Source organism: Ruditapes philippinarum, unplaced genomic scaffold (assembly GCF_026571515.1).
Source record: "Ruditapes philippinarum isolate M1 unplaced genomic scaffold, ASM2657151v2 ctg349_1_1_1_1, whole genome shotgun sequence".
In the NCBI taxonomy this organism is placed as follows: Eukaryota; Metazoa; Mollusca; class Bivalvia; order Venerida; family Veneridae; genus Ruditapes; species Ruditapes philippinarum.
The window spans coordinates 102,380-122,376 of NW_026861914.1; the positions used below are offsets into that span (position 1 = coordinate 102,380).

The 19,997-nt window shown below is 32.1% G+C and overlaps 1 protein-coding gene across 4 annotated transcripts; it reads right to left on the reverse strand.

The window, feature by feature from the left end:
- Positions 1-1,967: 1,967 nt before the first annotated feature.
- On the reverse strand, positions 1,968-19,316 carry LOC132717347 (kelch-like protein 26). Of its 4 annotated transcripts, none has more exons than XM_060700790.1 (5): positions 19,211-19,316; positions 7,551-8,244; positions 6,223-6,372; positions 4,006-4,201; positions 1,968-3,362 (listed from the first exon to the last, which is right to left on the reverse strand). In XM_060700790.1, the coding sequence occupies exons 2-5, from the start codon at positions 8,217-8,219 to the stop codon at positions 2,545-2,547; spliced, it is 1,833 nt and encodes a 610-aa protein (XP_060556773.1). In that variant the 5' UTR covers positions 8,220-8,244; positions 19,211-19,316; the 3' UTR covers positions 1,968-2,544. The 4 variants fall into 4 exon arrangements, with proteins under 4 accessions (XP_060556773.1, XP_060556772.1, XP_060556775.1 ...); XM_060700789.1 differs by lacking the exon at positions 19,211-19,316 and adding an exon at positions 14,265-14,551; XM_060700792.1 differs by lacking the exon at positions 19,211-19,316 and adding an exon at positions 8,641-8,665.
- Positions 19,317-19,997: the final 681 nt, after the last annotated feature.

Consider the following 19,997-nt stretch of genomic DNA (forward strand, 5'->3'; position numbering starts at 1 on the left):
AATATTTGAACTATTACAAAAACTTTAACGTAAATTCTAAGTCGAAAAAGGGGCATAATTCTGTCAAAATGCTTGATAGAGTTACCTCCTCCTGTTTACAGGTTGGGGTCATGATGTTGAACAAGTGTGCAAAGTTTCAAAGCCATATGTCAATGGACTTTGAAAATATTTGAACTATTACAAAAACTTTAACGTAAATTCTAAGTCGAAAAAGGGGCATAATTCTGTCAAAATGCTTGATAGAGTTACCTCCTCCTGTCTACAGGTTGGGGTCATGATGGTGAACAAGTGTGCAAAGTTTCAAAGCCATATGTCTATGGACTTTGAAAATATTTGAACTATTACAAAAACTTTAACATAAGTGGTTACGCCGACGCCGACGCTCGGGTGACTGCAATAGCTCTACTTATTCTTATCGAATAGTCGAGCTAAAAATTGAAACTCTTTCTTGCATAATGATATAATTTGACCCGATACAAAATTTCATACTATACTATATACTGTATTGATTTTTATGAAAACTTAAAAAAAACCTGTTAAAATGAGTAAAAATGTTGACAAGTGTACAAACTAAATGATTTGACTAAGCAAAACACTTGCTATCCACAGAAATTAACTTTGATTTGTCAAATTATGCAAAATTTTTATCTTTAGTTTCTTCCCCTTCTAAACAGATTGAACTTTGGTGATAAAACAGTCAAATCTGTCATCTTTTGCAAAGTAAATTAAATAAAATATACATGGATAATATTTAGTCATTTCTTAAACTAACTAAATAGAGCTTCACTAATTTTGATGAATTATTTTACTCGACTGGAGGTGTGCGTCTTTTAAGAAGTATCTTAATATATATATTTTCAGTGCAACACTAATGCATAGACAACAATTAAAAAATAAACAGAACACAAACAACATATATGTGTAAAAACTTTTGAAATTTGTTCAAAGTAAAATGCAGATCAAATTTTTAACAGATCTTTAAAGAAAACTTAAAAAGTATGACAAGAAATAAATCAACTAGGTTCTTGCAGGCACTGTTCTCCTAGAACTTCTTTCCAGGCTTTGTAAAATAAACATAGTTTAACATAAAAATACAAGAGCTTTCAGTAGGTTATCATGCTCAACTTTTCTCGGTACTTGATAGTAAAACTTGAAAATAGATAATGTAGAATTTAGAATAGAACACAATGTAGAATAGAAGCTCAAAAAAGGGCCATAATTCTGTCAAAATTCATGTTAGAGTTACGGACCTTGGTAAGTGACCTCCTATTATGCTCTCAAATAAGTGCGGGAAATTTCAACCCATTTTCTTTTGTAGTTTTTGAGATTCTTTACTTGCTTGCAAAAACTTACCCAAAGTGTGACGGCCATATCGATGTCTGGGTGAGTGTAACAGCTCACCATATTTTTCTAATAATCGAGCTTATAATAATACATTAATCTGGTTTCCATAATTCTACATTCTAAACATTAAGTCAACTAGTTGATTTATAACAAAAGCAACTACAAAATACCATAATAAACTGAATATTCTTATCATTATGGAATGAGTTTCAAAATAATAAATCAATTTGAAATGGCTAATAAATACCACATAATATCGTATTTAAGAAAAGAGGGATGTTGCACTTTTTCATTATCCCTCATGTACAGACTAAATCAAACCATGTCTGCAATTTTCATGTTATTTTGTTGTGATTAATTCATCTGAGGGATCACCCTTCTTCAAGATTTTCAACCATATAAAGATTTAAGGAACTCAATATGAGTTGTTAAAAATCTAAAAACTTGCTTGCTATACATGAACATAGACTTGAACAAGACAGAAAATATATACTAGTAAGCACCGTTTAAATTTTGTCAAAATTTGTTAAAAAAATGTTAATATACATGTAATCTATAACAATACATATCCATAGCTAAATAGCCTTTTAACAAGATCAAGCAACAGAAAAGCTTATTTCTAAAAACATTCTTGCCCGATATATAAAACTACACTATAAAATGCCCTGAAATTAAACATTAAACTGGTCCCCTTTATATGTATGACATATGTTGTACATTGCTTTTAGTTTGGTCCTATTATAACTTGCAAAATAAGTAAATAACTAATTAAATAATTTGTAAGGAAGTTTTTTTTATAAATGGTATCTTAAACATTTACAGTGTAATTATGTTCCAATTTGGCAAGTTACCCTTATTTTATCAAATGCATTTACAATATACAATATTCACAATTCTAAAACAGTTAAAATTTAAGCAACATAATAAGGCTTAATATTTGAATAAAAACACTGTCAATGTTGCTTCATGTTCCTTTAACACAATATAAATTCTGACAGAAATTGCTTATGTAAAACTCTCCTGACATTTTACAATTTTATCACATAAAGGAGCATAACAACAAAATTCCAAATTTGCATTTTCTTCCTGCACAACTCCTTATAATGTAAGATTACTTTTTCCAATATCATTTCTATTTCTTCTCTTTAAACTTGTAGGATTACTTTTATACCATTCTATATAAAAGTTCTTAAGTTGTATCTAGTTTGAAGGATATGCGATTTGTAGAACAGCACATTTTTGAACACCCGAACCTACGAAGATCATTTGGCCAAATTCTTGACTTTCCATATCAAAACTGCATAAAAACACCTCTGAGTCTAAATTGCATAAAAAGTATATTGTGCTTTCAGAATAATCAGTATGGCGATAAAGATGACCTAGATTTTCCGGCGTTGACACCAGTGACGTCCACTGCTTGGTTTCTATATCAAACATATCATTTGTAAAACTGTCCGCAAAACCGGGAGTGTCCAGTTTGGATGTATATCCACCGATGATGTAAATTTTTCCACCAAAACCAGTCATGCTATGACCTTGCCTGGCCACAGTCATGTCAGGTAATTCAGTCCAGTCGTTAGCACCTTCACCGAGGCAAAACATAGACTTTATTGGAATAGTATGCTGAGGCAGATCACTGATTCCGCCACTGACGTAGAGAGTCTTATCATAATGGGCAGACGCTTGATCAAATGTTCCGAATGGAAGGTCAGCAAGATCTTTCCATGAATTCTCCTCCGGGTTATACATCTCTACAAATCGTAATATTTGTTCTCCGCCTTCTATGTCACCCATAGTATGAAAGACTCCGCCTACTGCATACAGTCTATCTTTAGAACTACACAAAGCAAATGAGACTCGTGGCTGAATCATCATAGCAACTTCGGTCCACTCACGTGCTTGAGGGTCATACCTGAACACTCGGGAACTACTTTTGTAGTCATCATCATAACCGCCTGCAGCAAACAGGAAATTTCCTATCTTAGCCTGACTCATAGTTGAGTAATCACAGGCCAATCCTGGAAAATACATACAAAGATTTTATTAGAAACAACCAGCATACAATTAATTTAATTTTCTGAACATTCTGTAGAAAGATAAGAAACATTCATCTGATGAATATCTATTCTATTGACTTTCTTATTATTTTTATATTGCTTTATACAGAATTTATTTTAGTTTGACTGTGTAGGAAGCTATAGCTTTTAGACACACTTTCCAATCCGTCCCTGGAACAAACCAGTACTGAGCAATGAGTATAAAGTTTTTTGCTCAATCAATGACTTGCCTCTGATGGGGTTTGAACCCATGCGACTATTGTTTTTTTTACATTGAGGAACTATCTAAAGTTTACTTCAGTAATTTTGACAGATGACCATCCATGGATGTTATAGACCATGTTTGTTGATGATCCAAGCATTGGTTCATAAGAAGAAGCTCTGTTTAAAGATATTTGAAGTTCAAATTCTAATATTCCCTTCACAGTAGAGATCTTTCAAATTTATTTGAGCAAACTTGATAATTTATAATATTTTTTAAGGATGCCAGACACTAAAGCTGATCAATGCATTTTTCAAAAGAACATATTTCTATTTCTATCATACCATTCTTCAAATGCACTTATTATGCATATATTCAATAATTATATACATGTACACTAACCAGATTGCCCAAGCTGTTCTATAAATAGATTAGACTCGTCATTTTCCAAGTCCTTGTATACAACTGTGTTACTCTCGGCCTGATCGTTGAACGTGCCAATCATGACTACCTCCCTTGATCCACGACTCAGATATTTGTCGCCCGTCTTCAAACACTGTGCAGGAATGTTCAAACAATACATCTTAGCATCCTCTATCTAATGGTAACAAATAAATACATTGGAATGGAAATTATTATTTAATTCAGACATTTACCATATACCGGTAGTTATTGTCTTTTCAAACAGTAATAAAAGAAGCATTATTATTTTTGTTTTAACTTCATCTCTTGAAAATTTATTTCAAAATAGTTTTGACCTTACATTCAGAAAATTATTTACTAGTAATATAAAATTATGTGGTTATGCACAATATTGAATAGATATGTTATAGACAGATTAAAGAGTAATTTCCTATCAAATAATGTATGATTTTTTTATCCACAAGTTTTTTTATTCACCTTGTGCCATGCAAATCTAATTTGGCACATATTTCCGACACAATACAGAAAAGTTAATAATAAAATCAGGCATATATTAGCCATACAATAACAAACAATTTATATAACAGCAAAATTACTTGTTTGAATTTATTCATTAAAATCAGGTCGTAAAAAATTTCTACATCAAACTAGAAATGTGTCATCATGCCACGGATGCCCCCACATGCAACCAAAATTTCAGATGTTATAATATTTAGTTCCAAATTTGTTTGCACACATTATTTTTTTCATTTTAAGTTCAAAGCCCATAAACTATTCAATGTTAACACAAACCATTTTTATACAAAATTCAAGGCACTGAAACTATTCAGTGTTAACCTTTTGTAAATTGCATATGATGCATATTTGTAGCCAAAATTATGGGTGCATACATTTCTACAAAAGTATGAGTGCTGAAACTGAAAATTCAAAATTTTTCCAACATTCAAGAAAGATAACTTTGTCAAAAATCATTGAACCACGACCAAATTCAAACTTGTACTGCTTATTCCTAAGATGTATCTATATGTCAAATTTGAGTTGAATGTGTACAACCATTGGGGAGATAATAAACTGAAACTTAAAATTTCTGAATTTTTTTCAAAGTTCAAGAGGGATAACTCTGTCAGCTATCATCAAACCATGACCAAATTTGAACTTGACCAATGCATTCTTATAACAGATCCATATCTTTAATTTGTTGTTGAATATGTACAACTGTTGGGGAGATAATGAATGTGAACTGAAAATTTCCTTTTTCTTTCAAAGTTAAAGGGGCATAACTCTGCCAAAAATCATCGAACCATGACCAAATTCAAACTTGACCTGTGCATTCCTTTGACATATCTATATGTAAAATTTGAGTTGAATATGTAACACTTTTGGGGAGATAATGAACAGAAAATGAAAATTTCATATTATTTTCAAAGTGAAAGGGGCATTACCCTGCCAAAAATCATTGAACCATGACCCAATTCAAACTTGGCCCGCACATTCTTTTAACATATTCATATGTAAAATTTGAGTTGAATGTGTAATACTGTTGGGGAGATAATGAAGGAAACTGAAAATTTCATATTGTTTTCAAAGAGGCATAACTCTGCCAAAAATCATGGAACCATGACCAAATTCTAACTTGACCTGCGCATACCTTTGACATATCCATATGTCAAGTTTGAGTTGAATGTGTAATACCGTTGGGGAGATAATGAATCGAAACTGAAAATTTCATATTAGTTTCAAAGTAAAAGGGGCATTACTCTGCCAAAAATCATAGAACCATGACCAAATTTGAACTTGACCTGTATTTTCTCATGACATATCCATATGCCAAATTTGAGTTGAATGTGTGCAACTGTTCCTAAGATAATGAACGGAAACTGATGATGACGGAATGACAGAATGACGGAACAGGGTAACACTATATGCCCCAGCCATTATATGGCAGGGCATAAAAATATTTGATAATCGAGGTTATGACTAAAATAAAACTGAGCCCCAAGGGTACCTGAATCAATGTAGCCCTAATTATTTGTATTTCAGGCATCCAAGTAGAACCACCAATCTTCTGTAAGTTAGCTGGACGAACAAAGAGCTTAGCTGAATTTGAACCCATTAAAGTCAGAATCAAGTGCTTCAAAGTCAACTTCATTAACCAATTGGCCTCGGAGGCCTGACTGCTTATAGTTCTAGCCTTACCTCGTCCTTTATCTCTGGTAGTGCGAGTATTTCATCCGGAATAGCTTCTAGTTCCTCAAGTTCCATTGTATGAAACCTCAGCTGTAACAGTAATGGTTGCAACTGGTCCTTCCTTGAGGCCTCGTCTGCTTTCACCCAGTTAACTATCAACTATAAAATACATGCATACACATCAATATTAAGAACACTGATTAGAAGAAAAATATCGATTCAATATTGGGGCTGAATGTAATAATATACAACTAAACTTATCGATGGGAACCTAGGAAAACTTTTCCTTATAACACAAACATTTTTCTTCTAAACAGAAACCTTTTATAATACACCAACATCTTTTTTTTTAAACAAATGCCTTAATTCTAAACCTAACTGCTTGTTTTTTCTATTTACATTTGTAGTAACTTCACTTAAATTAATCAATATGCACACTTTCACATTGGGAAATGTACTAAGTTTAATTACTACATGTATGAACAAACCACCCAAATTTTTGAAATGTGAGGCCATACAGTAACTATAGCTAGTAGACTGTATAATATCAGATATCAATATAGAATAAAAGTCATCTAAAAATACATTTCCTGTCACTGTCTACTACAATACAGTCAATGATAATTAATTCTGGTCACATGGGACAAATTCACATTTCTATTTTTCCAGAAAATGAATGCATATTTTTGTCTGCTGTGTTTTCTCTCTTGATAGAAAAGCATGAGAACATACAAACTAATTTATAGAATGGAGTTATAGAATTTAAGAAATAGTTTTGATAACATCTGGGATGATCAAAACTTGTATGACTTCCTAGATGATATTATACATAATATACCAATATTGGATCGAAATAACACTTTGAATGTTAACCAATATTGACCTTTTACTTGCCCTATGATACAGTAATATTACATTGATGTTTTTCCCCTGAAATTAAGCACACTATCACCAAAATTGCCAATACATGTATAGATCAAGCCTACAAAGATATGCAATCCGGTATGACTCCTTTATACAGTCAGCCCCTCTAGTTATATTGAATATTGATAATTTCTAAATTCTTAAAAGGGCATTTACTTGTCTATTTTATGTTTAATACTTTTTTACATGAAGACCTTTACCCTGATGGAACCAAACATTTTCAACATTTGTCAGCAGTATAGAACCAGGCCAGTCTGCACATCTGCACGACCTGACCTGTGACGATCTCTTAAGTTGGCTGACTAGCTTTAGATTTCATGGTGAAATCCCATGAAATTGATTTGAAGAACAGTTCTGAAAAATGGACAAGTACATTTAATAAATACAGTAGGATAATAACATATATTAATTACCTGTAAGAGGAAAAATTCTGAGACCTCTACGTATACATACTCCATTAGGAATTGGAGCAGCAAGTCAAATGAACAATCTTTCATGAAGTCCTCTTTCTCAACAAGGGACGGAAGATTGTTACTGAAATACTTAAAAATCTCCCAACGCAGATCTCCTAAAGAAAACTTGTCGGCTAAATGCATGGTGAGCTGATAGTTTAATAAGCTAAGGTGACGTATCATATAGTCGCAACAGATATCTAAAATCCATTCAACATGAAAGAATCTCGCAGCTTCAAGAATATCCGGAATAATTTTCGCTTCAACGGTCACATGACCATGATAAAAGTAGTCCAACATTGCTCCAAAACCTTCAGGACTTATATCTTTTAAATCTATAATAGTTTCATCTTTTTCCTTCATTTCATGACTAAACATGGCTGCAAAATAATCACTCGCGTCTGCCAGAACTTTCTTATGTCCCTTGAAATTCGATTTTCCGACTGTTAATTTAACATCGCATTTGTAGTCGTACATTTTTGCATTCACTTTTTTGTAGTCATTGTTAATATATTTCAGTTTATGCTCGGAAATATATATATAATCCAGAGGAGATTTCTGTACCACAGCTTCCCCTTCCTGCACTTCATTACCTGCATCTCCATTGGTTAATTGCTGCCCAGTTGCCATTTTGATTTCAAATATCTATATCAACCTGAAACGACACAACAAAAATTGATAATTAAAAAAAAATCAATCAAAATCTCTTGCAAAAAAATTGTTCTAAAGAGAATAAAAAAGATAATTTGGCAACTTTTGTTTTATTCAATGTTTCCCTTAATAGGTCAGAGGTAAGTTAATTAAATTTTACAATCCATACTTGTAAAAAAAGTAAATTTTTACTAACCTTCATATAACTTACAAACTTGAAGTAACTTTTTGTAACCTTAAATTGTCCCCAACCAGTACAGATACTGTATCATGTGATGGTGACAAAACTTATTAATGAAGGCAGTTAGTTTAATGACATCATTCGTTGCCTAGACAACCCTCAGGCATAAAGGTGGGGGTACTTTATCTTAGATATATACTAGTGACCAATTAATCTTACCTCCGAACAAAGATGTCCTCACTTAAACATGTAAATATAAAGACACATTTAAAGGTGTTTTTTTCCACTGGTTATTTCATTAAACAGTCATAGTATGCCGAAACCTGACGTCATTCTAAAAATGAAATATTTCTACAAAGTTCCAACTTAAATATCAACATATGTTATAAAGTTTCTTTGAAATGAGTCCAATACTAAGACACTTCAACTAGTTTGCACTAAATTTATGAGCACACTTAGAACAGGAAAGAGAAAACCAAAGAAAAGAGTCCCTGGTAAATATTTAATATTTTCAGGTTAAACAGGACTGGAATCTAAAATTGATGCTCGACCAAAAGTTGCAGCTGACACATGCACTTACATATGCCAAAATTCATTTCATTTTATCAACCCATACTACTATACTAATAATTTGCTACACAGTACTGCCTTATTTTGTGAGTCAGTTCAATAAGCAACTCTTGCATAATTGTCACGGAAAGGGACAAAAATTTACAAGAAAGGATTAATTAACTCTGACAAATGCTGCACTCAACCACTGAACTTGTAATTTTTGACCCAAACAATAGTTATAAAAAGTGAAATTACCTTCTCAAAACAAGCATCTATATAATATACTTTTCAACCTCATTAAAGGAAGCTTTTATCAGTATTAGTAATAATAACTTGCATGCATTTGCTTGTGTTACTTACTAAAGAGCCATACTTGCATGTTCAGCCGTACTCTACACTATTTTTAATAGCTTTTGTTTGGTAAACTAGCTGTTACCAACAGTAAAAATCACAAAAATCAACTTGCATACAGATTTAATTACTGAATTCAAAATTTTTAGGTCACTTTTTGGTAGATAATAACCTTTAAGGGCATGAATGATGACATGTCCAGTGTCCGTAATCTCAATGCCTTAAAGGGTGGATTGGACCCATTAACCATAGAATACACGCACTTACACACAAACTCAACTGTTACTAAACCCCTTAAATTTATAATAGACTATTCCAAATTCAAAGCAGGACAAGTCCATGAGATAAAGGTTGAAATAAAACATTTTTGTATGCAGTATGCAGGATGTATATAACGGTTATTTATTTATTTATTGACAGTTGTGATCACTGGAATGTGCACAAATACAGTATCGACAGCTCTAGACAACAGTTAACTTTATTGATTCATCGATTCATTCTGACAAATGTTGATCTGAGGTCATAAAATGAACAAAATAAGATGCAAATTCTTAAACTTAAATATAACAACTAATTCTATTCAATCTTTATGTGTTAATGTACATAGTACTTCCTTGTCCTCCAAATATTTCCCTTAACCTAAACTCCCCTCTCCCCAGTCCCCCCACACACACCAATAATATCTTAAATGATTTTCTCAACCAGACCATTTATTATTATTTTAAGGAACTTTTCAAAATATGTCGCGATTGATTAGTGATTGACCATGATCTGAAAGAGGTGCACAGATTTGCCATCTAATCTTGGTTGACACTGGTAGTAGCTGGTAAGAATGCTGATATTTCCAAATATATTGGCCGGCTTAATTTAGCCTTTTTATCAAAGGCATGCATGCAACTGGTGGCCTCCATAGCACAGGGTAATTCATAATTGATTTTTTTTTTTAATTTTTGAGCAGGTTTGAAGCTGACAATGCAATGTGGTGGAGGAAGACCTTAGATGTCCCTCCATGCATCATTTCAGACAAGAGTGGACACCACAGATTAACTACCAACCTTTTGGAAGCTTATATAGCATACTTTCCTTACATCAAAAGAATTCTATGACACTGGCAGGGGAGTCAAATCCCACAACGGGGAAGGCGAATAAAGTAATTCAATGGCAGGATCCCTAAACTTAACAGCTGCTTCAATAAGTTTTCATTCTTGTAAATTAATAATAAATAATACATTCTCTGACAAAATCTTATTTCATAATAAATTTTACCTTTCATATTAAAACAGAAACAACAATATAATATTATACATTTATGTGCCTTAAAACCAACTTAATTGACACTGCCTAATGGAAGAATTATTTTTTTTTATAATATTGTTGTAAAAAAAAGGCTTGAGCCCACCACCCTTTGTGCAGTAATGTTGACAACTTAATCAGTTACACCACAAATCCCCTGTCATAATGTCTATCATTTTATCTAATGAGAATCTAAACAGCCTTAAGGTATTATTAGTCAGTTTATGTTTAAATCAGGTATTTTTTCAAACATGACTTTTGTACTTTTGTATTTATAGACTATAAGCCCTTCTTAACATTTTAGGAACCATTGAAATGAACACAAAAAAATATTATAATGCACATTGTGTACTTTAGTATATACACAAAATGGCTCTGAAATCAATAAACGCTGAATTATGTCATAAAATATTGTAGGCGAACCATAAATACAGTGACTCAACAACCAGATTAGATTTAAGAATGTGTTTTCAGACTGCCCACATTAAATAATCCTTAATGCTGGTTAAACAAATTTTGCGTAAAATATCCTTATATATAAAATTACGCCATAATATATTATCGTGGCTTTATATATTCAAATATCCTGTGAAGTGTAACAAAAATTCTTCCTGTAGTTTAAACCGTCTACAGTGATTTTCATTAAGATATTTCAAGTCATTTACCATCCTCAAACATTTTGTTAAAAGGCAATGATGCAAAATAAAAAATTTCATATAATATATTATGTTATTGCTTATGTAGTAAGTAAATAACTTTACCATGCGTTTCACATTCTCTTTAAAGAGTTTTGATAAAGCTTCCAGCCAATGTTGACAATAAAATGCGTTTAATCACTCCCTGTTAATATTAAGTTGTTTGTCTTATGTGTCAGCAAGGTAAAAACTTAACTTAACTCAGTTGTGCATGGAATTGAGATCCGGCCCACAGCTGGGTGGTTAAATGCTATTTAGCTGACACAGGGATCAACTTTAAATCACTTACTTCTCATACCTGTGGATATGAATCCCACTAGGTAGTGACACTGAATTCTTTAGTTGGGAGGATTTTATAATATTAATAACCAAGCTATATTGTAGAATATACCCAATTGCCCACTTCTGTTAGAAATCACAGGGGTAAATTGTAACTTAGGGGCTAAAATAATTGGGCAAATGGGGTTTTTAGGGGCACTTATTATATTAATAAGGAAAATACAAATACAGCATCCTGTTACTCTATATAAAGAAGCAAACAGTGTGTGACACCCATATGGCCACTATATACATAAAATCAAACTTGTAACTATACAAATCTCTAAGTAGTTAATTCAAACATGGCTTTCAGAACCTTAAATTAGAGACACAATCATTTGAAACAACCGATTCTTGGGCCATACTTTTTTTGTTATTCAAAGATGAGCAAAATTAAGAACAGAACAGGAACAAAATTGTGAAAAAATTGATACATTGTGCCAGTATTACATTTAACAAGGACATAAAATTGGATAGACAGGCAAATGTTTTGATAACAACTCTATCATGGGTCAATAAGTTGTAGATGACAGTTTTTATAATCTTGACCATCAGAAATCAAAGATTTGTCAATCAAGGATCAAATGATCCTCATACACAAATACAGGACAATTAATGGGAATTATAATTTTGTCGAATGTAGATAAAAAAAGGTTTTGAAAAATTGAAAAACCCTATGAATAATAAATACTTCACTTGTATTGAAAATCATTTAAGCAAATCCTTTTAATTTTTGATCTATTTACTTCAATTTTTATTTCTTTTAAATTTTTCTAAATTATAAGTTAGATTCGTAATTGAGAAATAAAACCCCTAATTGGAGATAAAATGGACATAAACTGTGTAAAATTTTATGATAAAGATCAAAAGTGACATTTAAAGCGGTGGTTTTTACCCTCGAGTAAGTATGCACTTGTAGAAATAACACTATAATTGTCACAACTGTCACTATCATTATATTGTAGCAGTTCTTTTGTAGACTACATTTCATCCACCCATCTTAAATACCAGCTATTTTAGGTTTACCATTTTTTTTGTTTAAAAATCTGTTGTTGTTAAAAAAGTTATTTTTTTTATTTGTATTTAAAGAGAAGTTTTTGTTTTCATACAGGTATATCTTCAGACCTTTCTGTACATTTATGTTTTAAAATTTGTTTCAAATATCATAATATAACATCGATTCTCCTAAATTAAAGCAAAAATAAGAGTTAAAGTCCACTGATTTGAGCTCATTGTTAACTCTATCATTCTTGAGTCAAATTAGTCAATCAGTTTTGATATCATATGAAACATAGGGAGTCGGCACAGTGTTTGGATAGCATATAAAATGCTTATTTGAACCTCTGAACACACTCGAAAAAAAAAATTCACTATCAAATAATATTTGATGGTGAATTTTTTTTTCTAGTGTGTTCAGAGGTTCAAGTAAGCATTTTATATGCTATCCAAACACTGTGCCAGCTCCCTATGATATGAAACAACAGTTTGCAGTGAATTATATATGTGGGACTCTAACCTTATTTAAGATCCCAATCAGCCTGAAAGGAGACAATTCAATAACTATGGGTATCATAATTACAACATTGCATACATGTACACTGCTAACCCCAATTTAAATCAATTCTCTTGTCACCCTAAATTTCAGTTTTGCGTATAAATTGAATTAATTGACTGACAGCAGAATGACAGAAAAACCTTATTACCCCCAGCAGCTGACCACCCCTAGTTATTGTCCATGAGCAAAACATTGTATCTGGGCTATTTGACATTGGAGGTTCCATACAAGGCAAACTCTATTATATTAAGAATTAAGCTATATATACATACATGACTAGCTTAAGGAAGGTAATTAAATTGCTCTACCGCATGTGACTGCGTATGCCAAAAATGGTGTAAAGAATGGATCATTTTCTATGGCTAAGATTATAAAATCACACAAAGAATGTTGTTCACATATTACAAGTATTGTTAATTGTTACTACAATTTATACACACCAACGTTGGTTCTCTCAAAATTGCATCAGAGATTCTATTGTTTCGCTCAGTGGTTGCAGTTTTAAGTTGGTCAGCCAATCTGTATACTGTATAGTCTCAATGTGGTCCGTCTACAAGGACCGGGATGAACAGGGTGGTCTGGCTCTATGACCCACTTAACAGACTTTTCTGTTAACAGTACTGTCAAACTGTGACATAGCTGGTATACATCTGATTATCAATTTGAGAAGATTAGCCCAGCTCTTGTTTCAAAATGAATAAATCATTCATAATTCATAACCTGATGCATTCTTTGCATCATAAAATTATAATATATGAATGCATAATGTATTGCAGGATATTTCATTCTTACTATAATTAGTATATATGTATATTACACGCATTTTTTTATCTGTTATTAGCCACAACAGATAGCTGTGTGTTATAAATCTATATGTTAAAACATATCATACCAGTGTGTAACTCAATTTTATTTATTTCCACCCAAAAAATATTTATCTGAGTGTTAAAAGTTAATCAGTTAGCATTTCAATACAATAAAAAAATCGGCTTGCTTTAAAGATATAAGAAAACAAACTGTATGCTCTATAGTTAACTTATATACCTTAAATAAATAAGTTAATATCGACATAACCTTACCAATAAGTTTGTTACAATATATCCTAATATAAATGTCCGAACTTATGTATATACCACTCTGTATAGATATTAGCTAGCTCTCTCGTTCACTTTCACGGTTCTCTCACATTCGCGATTATTCTCCCTGCATGGCAAGTTATAATTCCCAATACATCAGTCTGACACGGCAGAATAAACTTAACATGGTAATATATAGTTTAGTTTAATCATAGTACGCCACTATATGTTTTCATTCAGGCGCGAGACTTTTATCATTTTACCATATGTCTTACCCACACCGCCTACAGGTATAGTGGTAAAAACGAACAAAATGTAAATCAGGTTTACATTTTATACCAAAAAGGTACGTAAACATATCACATAAAAATGTAATGTTATTACATTTTGATCGTGTTTGTAATCAGTTTGTAGATTTATTTCTAAACACATACATACAACTACTAAATTGTTTCAAAGTATAAGACCAACAATATACAATTTTAATGGACCATATTTATAGCCAATAAAGTTTTATATAATAACTCTTGTACTTAACATTGGTTGTTATAAAAGGTTATTAAAATAGAATAAATATCTTTATATTCATGGCCCTTCAAATTTTCAAAATTAAATCAAAATTCATCAAGAAGTTAACTTTTATTCTAAGGAAAGGACTTTCCTCTAGAAAATAAAATTTGTGAAAAAAACTTGTCCATGCAGATTTGAATTTGGACCTGTCTTATTTTTAAAAAATAATTGCTAATATAAGGAATATCAAATTCTAAATATTGAAAACCAGTCAACAGTGAAAACAATGTAGTCTGTTCTGACATTCTAGCCTACCTTACAACAATAATAGACTGTACCACACTCAAAAGTAGGACATGTCCATTTCACTAATGTGGGGTGTGACTAGGTATTAACTTCAATCTTTGCATTTCAAAACTACATGTAGTAAACTTTTTATAATATAATTTTTTGAAAACAACAAAATAATAAGCATAATTATTTTGTTTGAAATGATAACAAAAATGGTGAAATATTTCAAGAAAATAATTTTACCTATTTATGTACTCTAGGTGTGCATTAATTTATTACAGTGAAGGTGCGTAATGAGTCATGCCAAAACGCAAATGCAAGTGAGTCTCACATGTCATTTGAATAATTTTCTGTGGGTTTAATAAAAGGATTATATCATCCTTATAATGTGTAGACTTTCAGTTTTTGTCAAAATATACAACATATATACAACATACACGTAAACATGTGCACTCCCTGCTGTAACTGCACCACATCATTAATTGTTACTGAGTGAACATACCAGAATGTTTCTTTAAATTTTCAAGAACATTGAATGCACTTTACATTTATAGATTTGCATTTAAATCCTGATATCCTCTAAATTTAAATTATGGACTTGCCAATCTTAGAATTTGGATTCATTGCACTGTTTGCTTGTGATAGGAATTTTCGCATCAATTTCTAAAAAAATATGCAAACAAAACAATTAAAATTTCATCAGACATGAAATTTAGCCGAATCAATATACAATTAATTATTGTTGAATGCATTACAAACTTTAATGAGAGATACAGCCAACACAATTGAATTACATATTTGTATATTTATACTGTGCTCATATTAGTTCAAGGTTCTTAACGGTACAAAAAATTGTCATAAGCTTTAACAATTTGGTTATTTCTGCTATATGACACAAGGAAACAACAATATATTCAATCAATATCAGATTTAATGGTCAAGACGTAAATCATATGTTGGTCATTTTGAAATCAGTATGTCATCACTTAAATCGCAATTAATGGTGTCACATTGAAGTTTTTTCATATTTCAGTTAAAGTTAATATTAAATTTTATATTGCTGAATAGAACTTTCTTTAGTTTATAACACAAAATTAATTTTTTCAATGAACAAGAACATTTAGGAATTCTTTAAAACAGGATGTATGAAGTGTTATTGATTTATATGATAGGTATATGTGCTAGGATTCAACTTATTTGGATATAGGCATTTAGACGAAGCATCCAAGCTCCTGACACCCCAAGTGTCTGTGTCTTTATGCACAGGTCAATTTTAATCATATTACCAACCCCAAACCCCTGGGAATAGTGGGGACTAAAATATTTTTCCTGCAGGGAATATCCCAGATGAAAGTTCTGGCAATGCAATTGCACCCCACAGCCAAAGTTAGGATCCAAGCTTTAAAAGAAAACCACTGAATTGACCTATAAGAGACAGTGTGGAAGCAGGCTATTAAAAAGCTAGCTTAAGGTCTTCAGTTTACCCCTTCAGGGCATTTTTTGTCAAAATTGTGAAGGGGCCTGGACCTGTTCATTTTGTGAAAAAAAAAGCGCGATTTGTTATAAAATTGTGAAAAAAAATTACGTAGAATTTGGCATTTAGCGACATTATGAAACCAGAAAATCTGCTTCAAGTCGATACTTTAACCCGGTTAACATGTGCTAAAACCATCTAACTTGATTAAAACTATAACCGTGTTCTTGAGATTGGCGTAAATCATGTTTTACCGGAAGGTTATCAATGCATTTCAAAGACAAAGTCCCAATATTTTGTTACATTACTTTTGAAATTGTGATTTTTTTTCTGCCACTTTTTGAAAAAAAAGTGCAATTTTGAATTGTGAAGGGGCCTTATATAGGCCCCTGTTATAGAAGGAAAAAAAGCCCTGCCCTTCATAAACTATGTGAATGCCACATCAGATGAAGAACAAAAATGTTAAAAAGCAGCTTATGAAGTTTTGGAAAGCCGGAATTATTAAAAAGCCTTTTTGATTTTTTAGTTCATGTGTTGATTTTATTTATTTTTTAATTAAAATATGCATTCTAACACTATCAAAAATTTTTCTATAAAGACAAAGAAGGCTGTAAGCGTGCATTATTCTACAAGAATGCACTTGCCGTTCTTATTGTCTCCCTGTGTACTTTCATACTGACACACTGACAGTGCCATTTTGTTTGAACAAGATATGTTTGTAAAACATGTATGCCCCCTATCAGCAGCCAATTAGTCATGTGATAAGGTTATTATGCATGACTTCTGACCCAGTGATCAAACAATTAATAAGGGTTATCAAGTATCTACTGGTCATGACCTTGACCTTTGACCCCTTGACCCAAAACTCAATAGGGGTCATCTGCTGGTCACGACCAATCATCATACAAAGTTTGAAGTTCCTAGGCCTAAGCGTTTTTAGTTAATTGACCGTTTTTACCTACAAGGTCAATGTGACCTTGACCTTTGACCCTTTGACCCCAAAATTAATAGGGGTCATCTACTGATCATGACCAATCACCATACCAAGTTTGAAGTTCCTAGGCCTTAAGGTTCTTTAGTTATTGATCGGAAACCGTTTTTGCTTACAAGGTCAATGTGACCTTGACCTTTGACCCCTTGACCCCAAAATCAATAGGGGTCATCTACTGGTCATGACCAATCACCATACCAAGTTTGAAGTTTCTAGGCCTAAGGATTCTTTAGTTATCACTCGGAAACCGTTTTTACCCAAGAGGTCAATGTGACCTTGACCTTTGACCCCTTGACCCCAAAATCAATAGGTGTCATCTACTGATCATGACCAATCACCATACCAAGTTTGAAGTTCCTAGGCCTTAAGGTTCTTTAGTTATTGATCGGTAAATGTTTTTGCTTACAAGGTCAATGTGACCTTGACCTTTGACCCCTTGACCCCAAAATCAATAGGGGTCATCTACTGGTCATGACCAATCACCATACCAAGTTTGAAGTTCCTAGGCTTAAGGGTTCTTTAGTTATCACTCGGAAACCATTTGGTCTACGGACCGACGGACCGACAAGTGCAAAGCAATATACCCCCTTTTCTTCGAAATGGGGGCATAAAAATCTGATATATAAAAAACAACTTTTGTTGAATTTTATTGTGAAAACTATCTAGAATGAGGAAAATGGTCTAACTAAGAAAATGAATCTGAACACCAATATCTTTAATTCAGTCGTTAACGCTGTACAGGCGTTTAAAGTGTTGTTTATGCGACGTCACAATATAGCGCCAAACAGCATGTGCAAAAACAATCAAATCAAGAACGCTTACCGGTAATTTCAATGTCGCAAACGAGTTAATTTTCACATTGATTTCACTATAAATACATTGTATTTTGTATGAAAAATATAGAGTGAAATGAAGTTTCAAAATTCGTTATTCTCAGACTGTTTCTACACACGGTAGATTTAACGACAGTTGTTTTTCAACCCACTGGAGGAGCCTTTAAAGAACGTTTCCATTTGCAAACTTTGAGGCAAAAACAAATTTAACCACCAAACATAAAGTCCAACTATGTAATAATTATTGTATTTTTTCTTGACGTGTTAGAATGGAAAAAGATATTAATTCTTCGTGCATTATAGTATAATGATGCAAGTTTTTACGTTCAAATGCTCTGTAATTAATCACTCGGGCCAATCGACCTTCGTGATTATATTACTACGCATTTGAACTCAAACCGTGCATTATTCTACAACAATGCACTCAGAATTGATATCTATTTCCTAAATAGATCACGGTTTTAATTGAAATACATCTAATAAAGTATTAATAAATTAAATTAGTAGATTTTAAATAATTTTTAAATTTATAGACGCTAAATCAGAATGATCATAATCTGTATTTTCCTAATAAATTAATTTATTTTTTCTGCTAATTATATTAACACGAAAGAGTTATTTGGTTAAATCCATTTTCATGTTAAGTGATAAATGGTCCTTGAGATGAATCAGTACGAAAATTATTGGAACAAAAGTTACAAAACTTAAAAAAACAGATAAGTGTTGAATCTGTAACAACCACACAGAACTTTGGCAATAAAACCATTGGGCTAAATATCGCAGACAGAAAAAGCGACAAGATTACATCTCTCTATGAACAAATGCATTTTATTAAAACCACAAAATTTACCTGTTTATCCAAGACCCGCGCTGAAGTTAACTCCCTTGATCCTACGCACTTGAGTTCGCAGCAGTTCTTTCCCTTTGATTATTGAACAACCAGTGAATTACCTCCCGTGACTTTGCACGTGTAGCTCCGTGCCTTGCATTGCCGAGATTACATTCCAGAAATAGTGACATTGCCGGCAAAGTTGAAAAATGTAAAGGTCATTTTATGCGACATTTTTACATATACTTTAAAAGTTTTACTAGATCTATTTAAGCCATTCCTCATCACGGATAAAAATCTTTAAAATTTAATGGAGTTTCCTTCTGAAGGGTCTTTCAAATAGAGTCTTACCAAATTTCGTCTGCATCAAAAAAAAAATATATATATATATATATATCCGATTATCATGGTTCAGCATGGTTTGATGATAATTAGTAAAAGATAAAAGTGGAAACATTCCAAAAAGCTATTTTCTTCATGATTTTCTGACATTAATTCGGATTTATTTCTTGTTGTATATCATTGAGTATTTTTAAATTGATAATGGGGTTGTTACACATACATTTATTTTCGCTGTCACCCTTCAGTAACAGTGAGAGGATCAAAGAAAGAAAATAAAATAAAGAAAAAAGAATTGGTGATGGAATTGCCTGTTATTAATTAAATATATATTGAGTACAGAAATGGAAGACTTAAAACACTTTTTTCCACTTATCATTTTCGAACATGACGCTGGTAACGGGCGATTCTAATATGTAGATGATATTGAATGAGTGTAGATTCAATACTGAATTTATTGAACGAGTTG

What these genes read in the sequence shown, in the direction of transcription:
- LOC132717347 (XM_060700790.1), bottom strand. Translation starts at nt 8,219, where the DNA reads ATGGCAACTGGGCAGCAATTAACCAATGGAGATGCAGGTAATGAAGTG. An exon ending in CAGAATTTTTCCTCTTACAG is followed by an intron (nt 6,373 to 7,550) that starts GTAATTAATATA and finishes TGTATTTTATAG; the next exon opens with TTGATAGTTAACTGGGTGAA. An exon ending in TACCAGAGATAAAGGACGAG is followed by an intron (nt 4,202 to 6,222) that starts GTAAGGCTAGAA and finishes TGTTACCATTAG; the next exon opens with ATAGAGGATGCTAAGATGTA.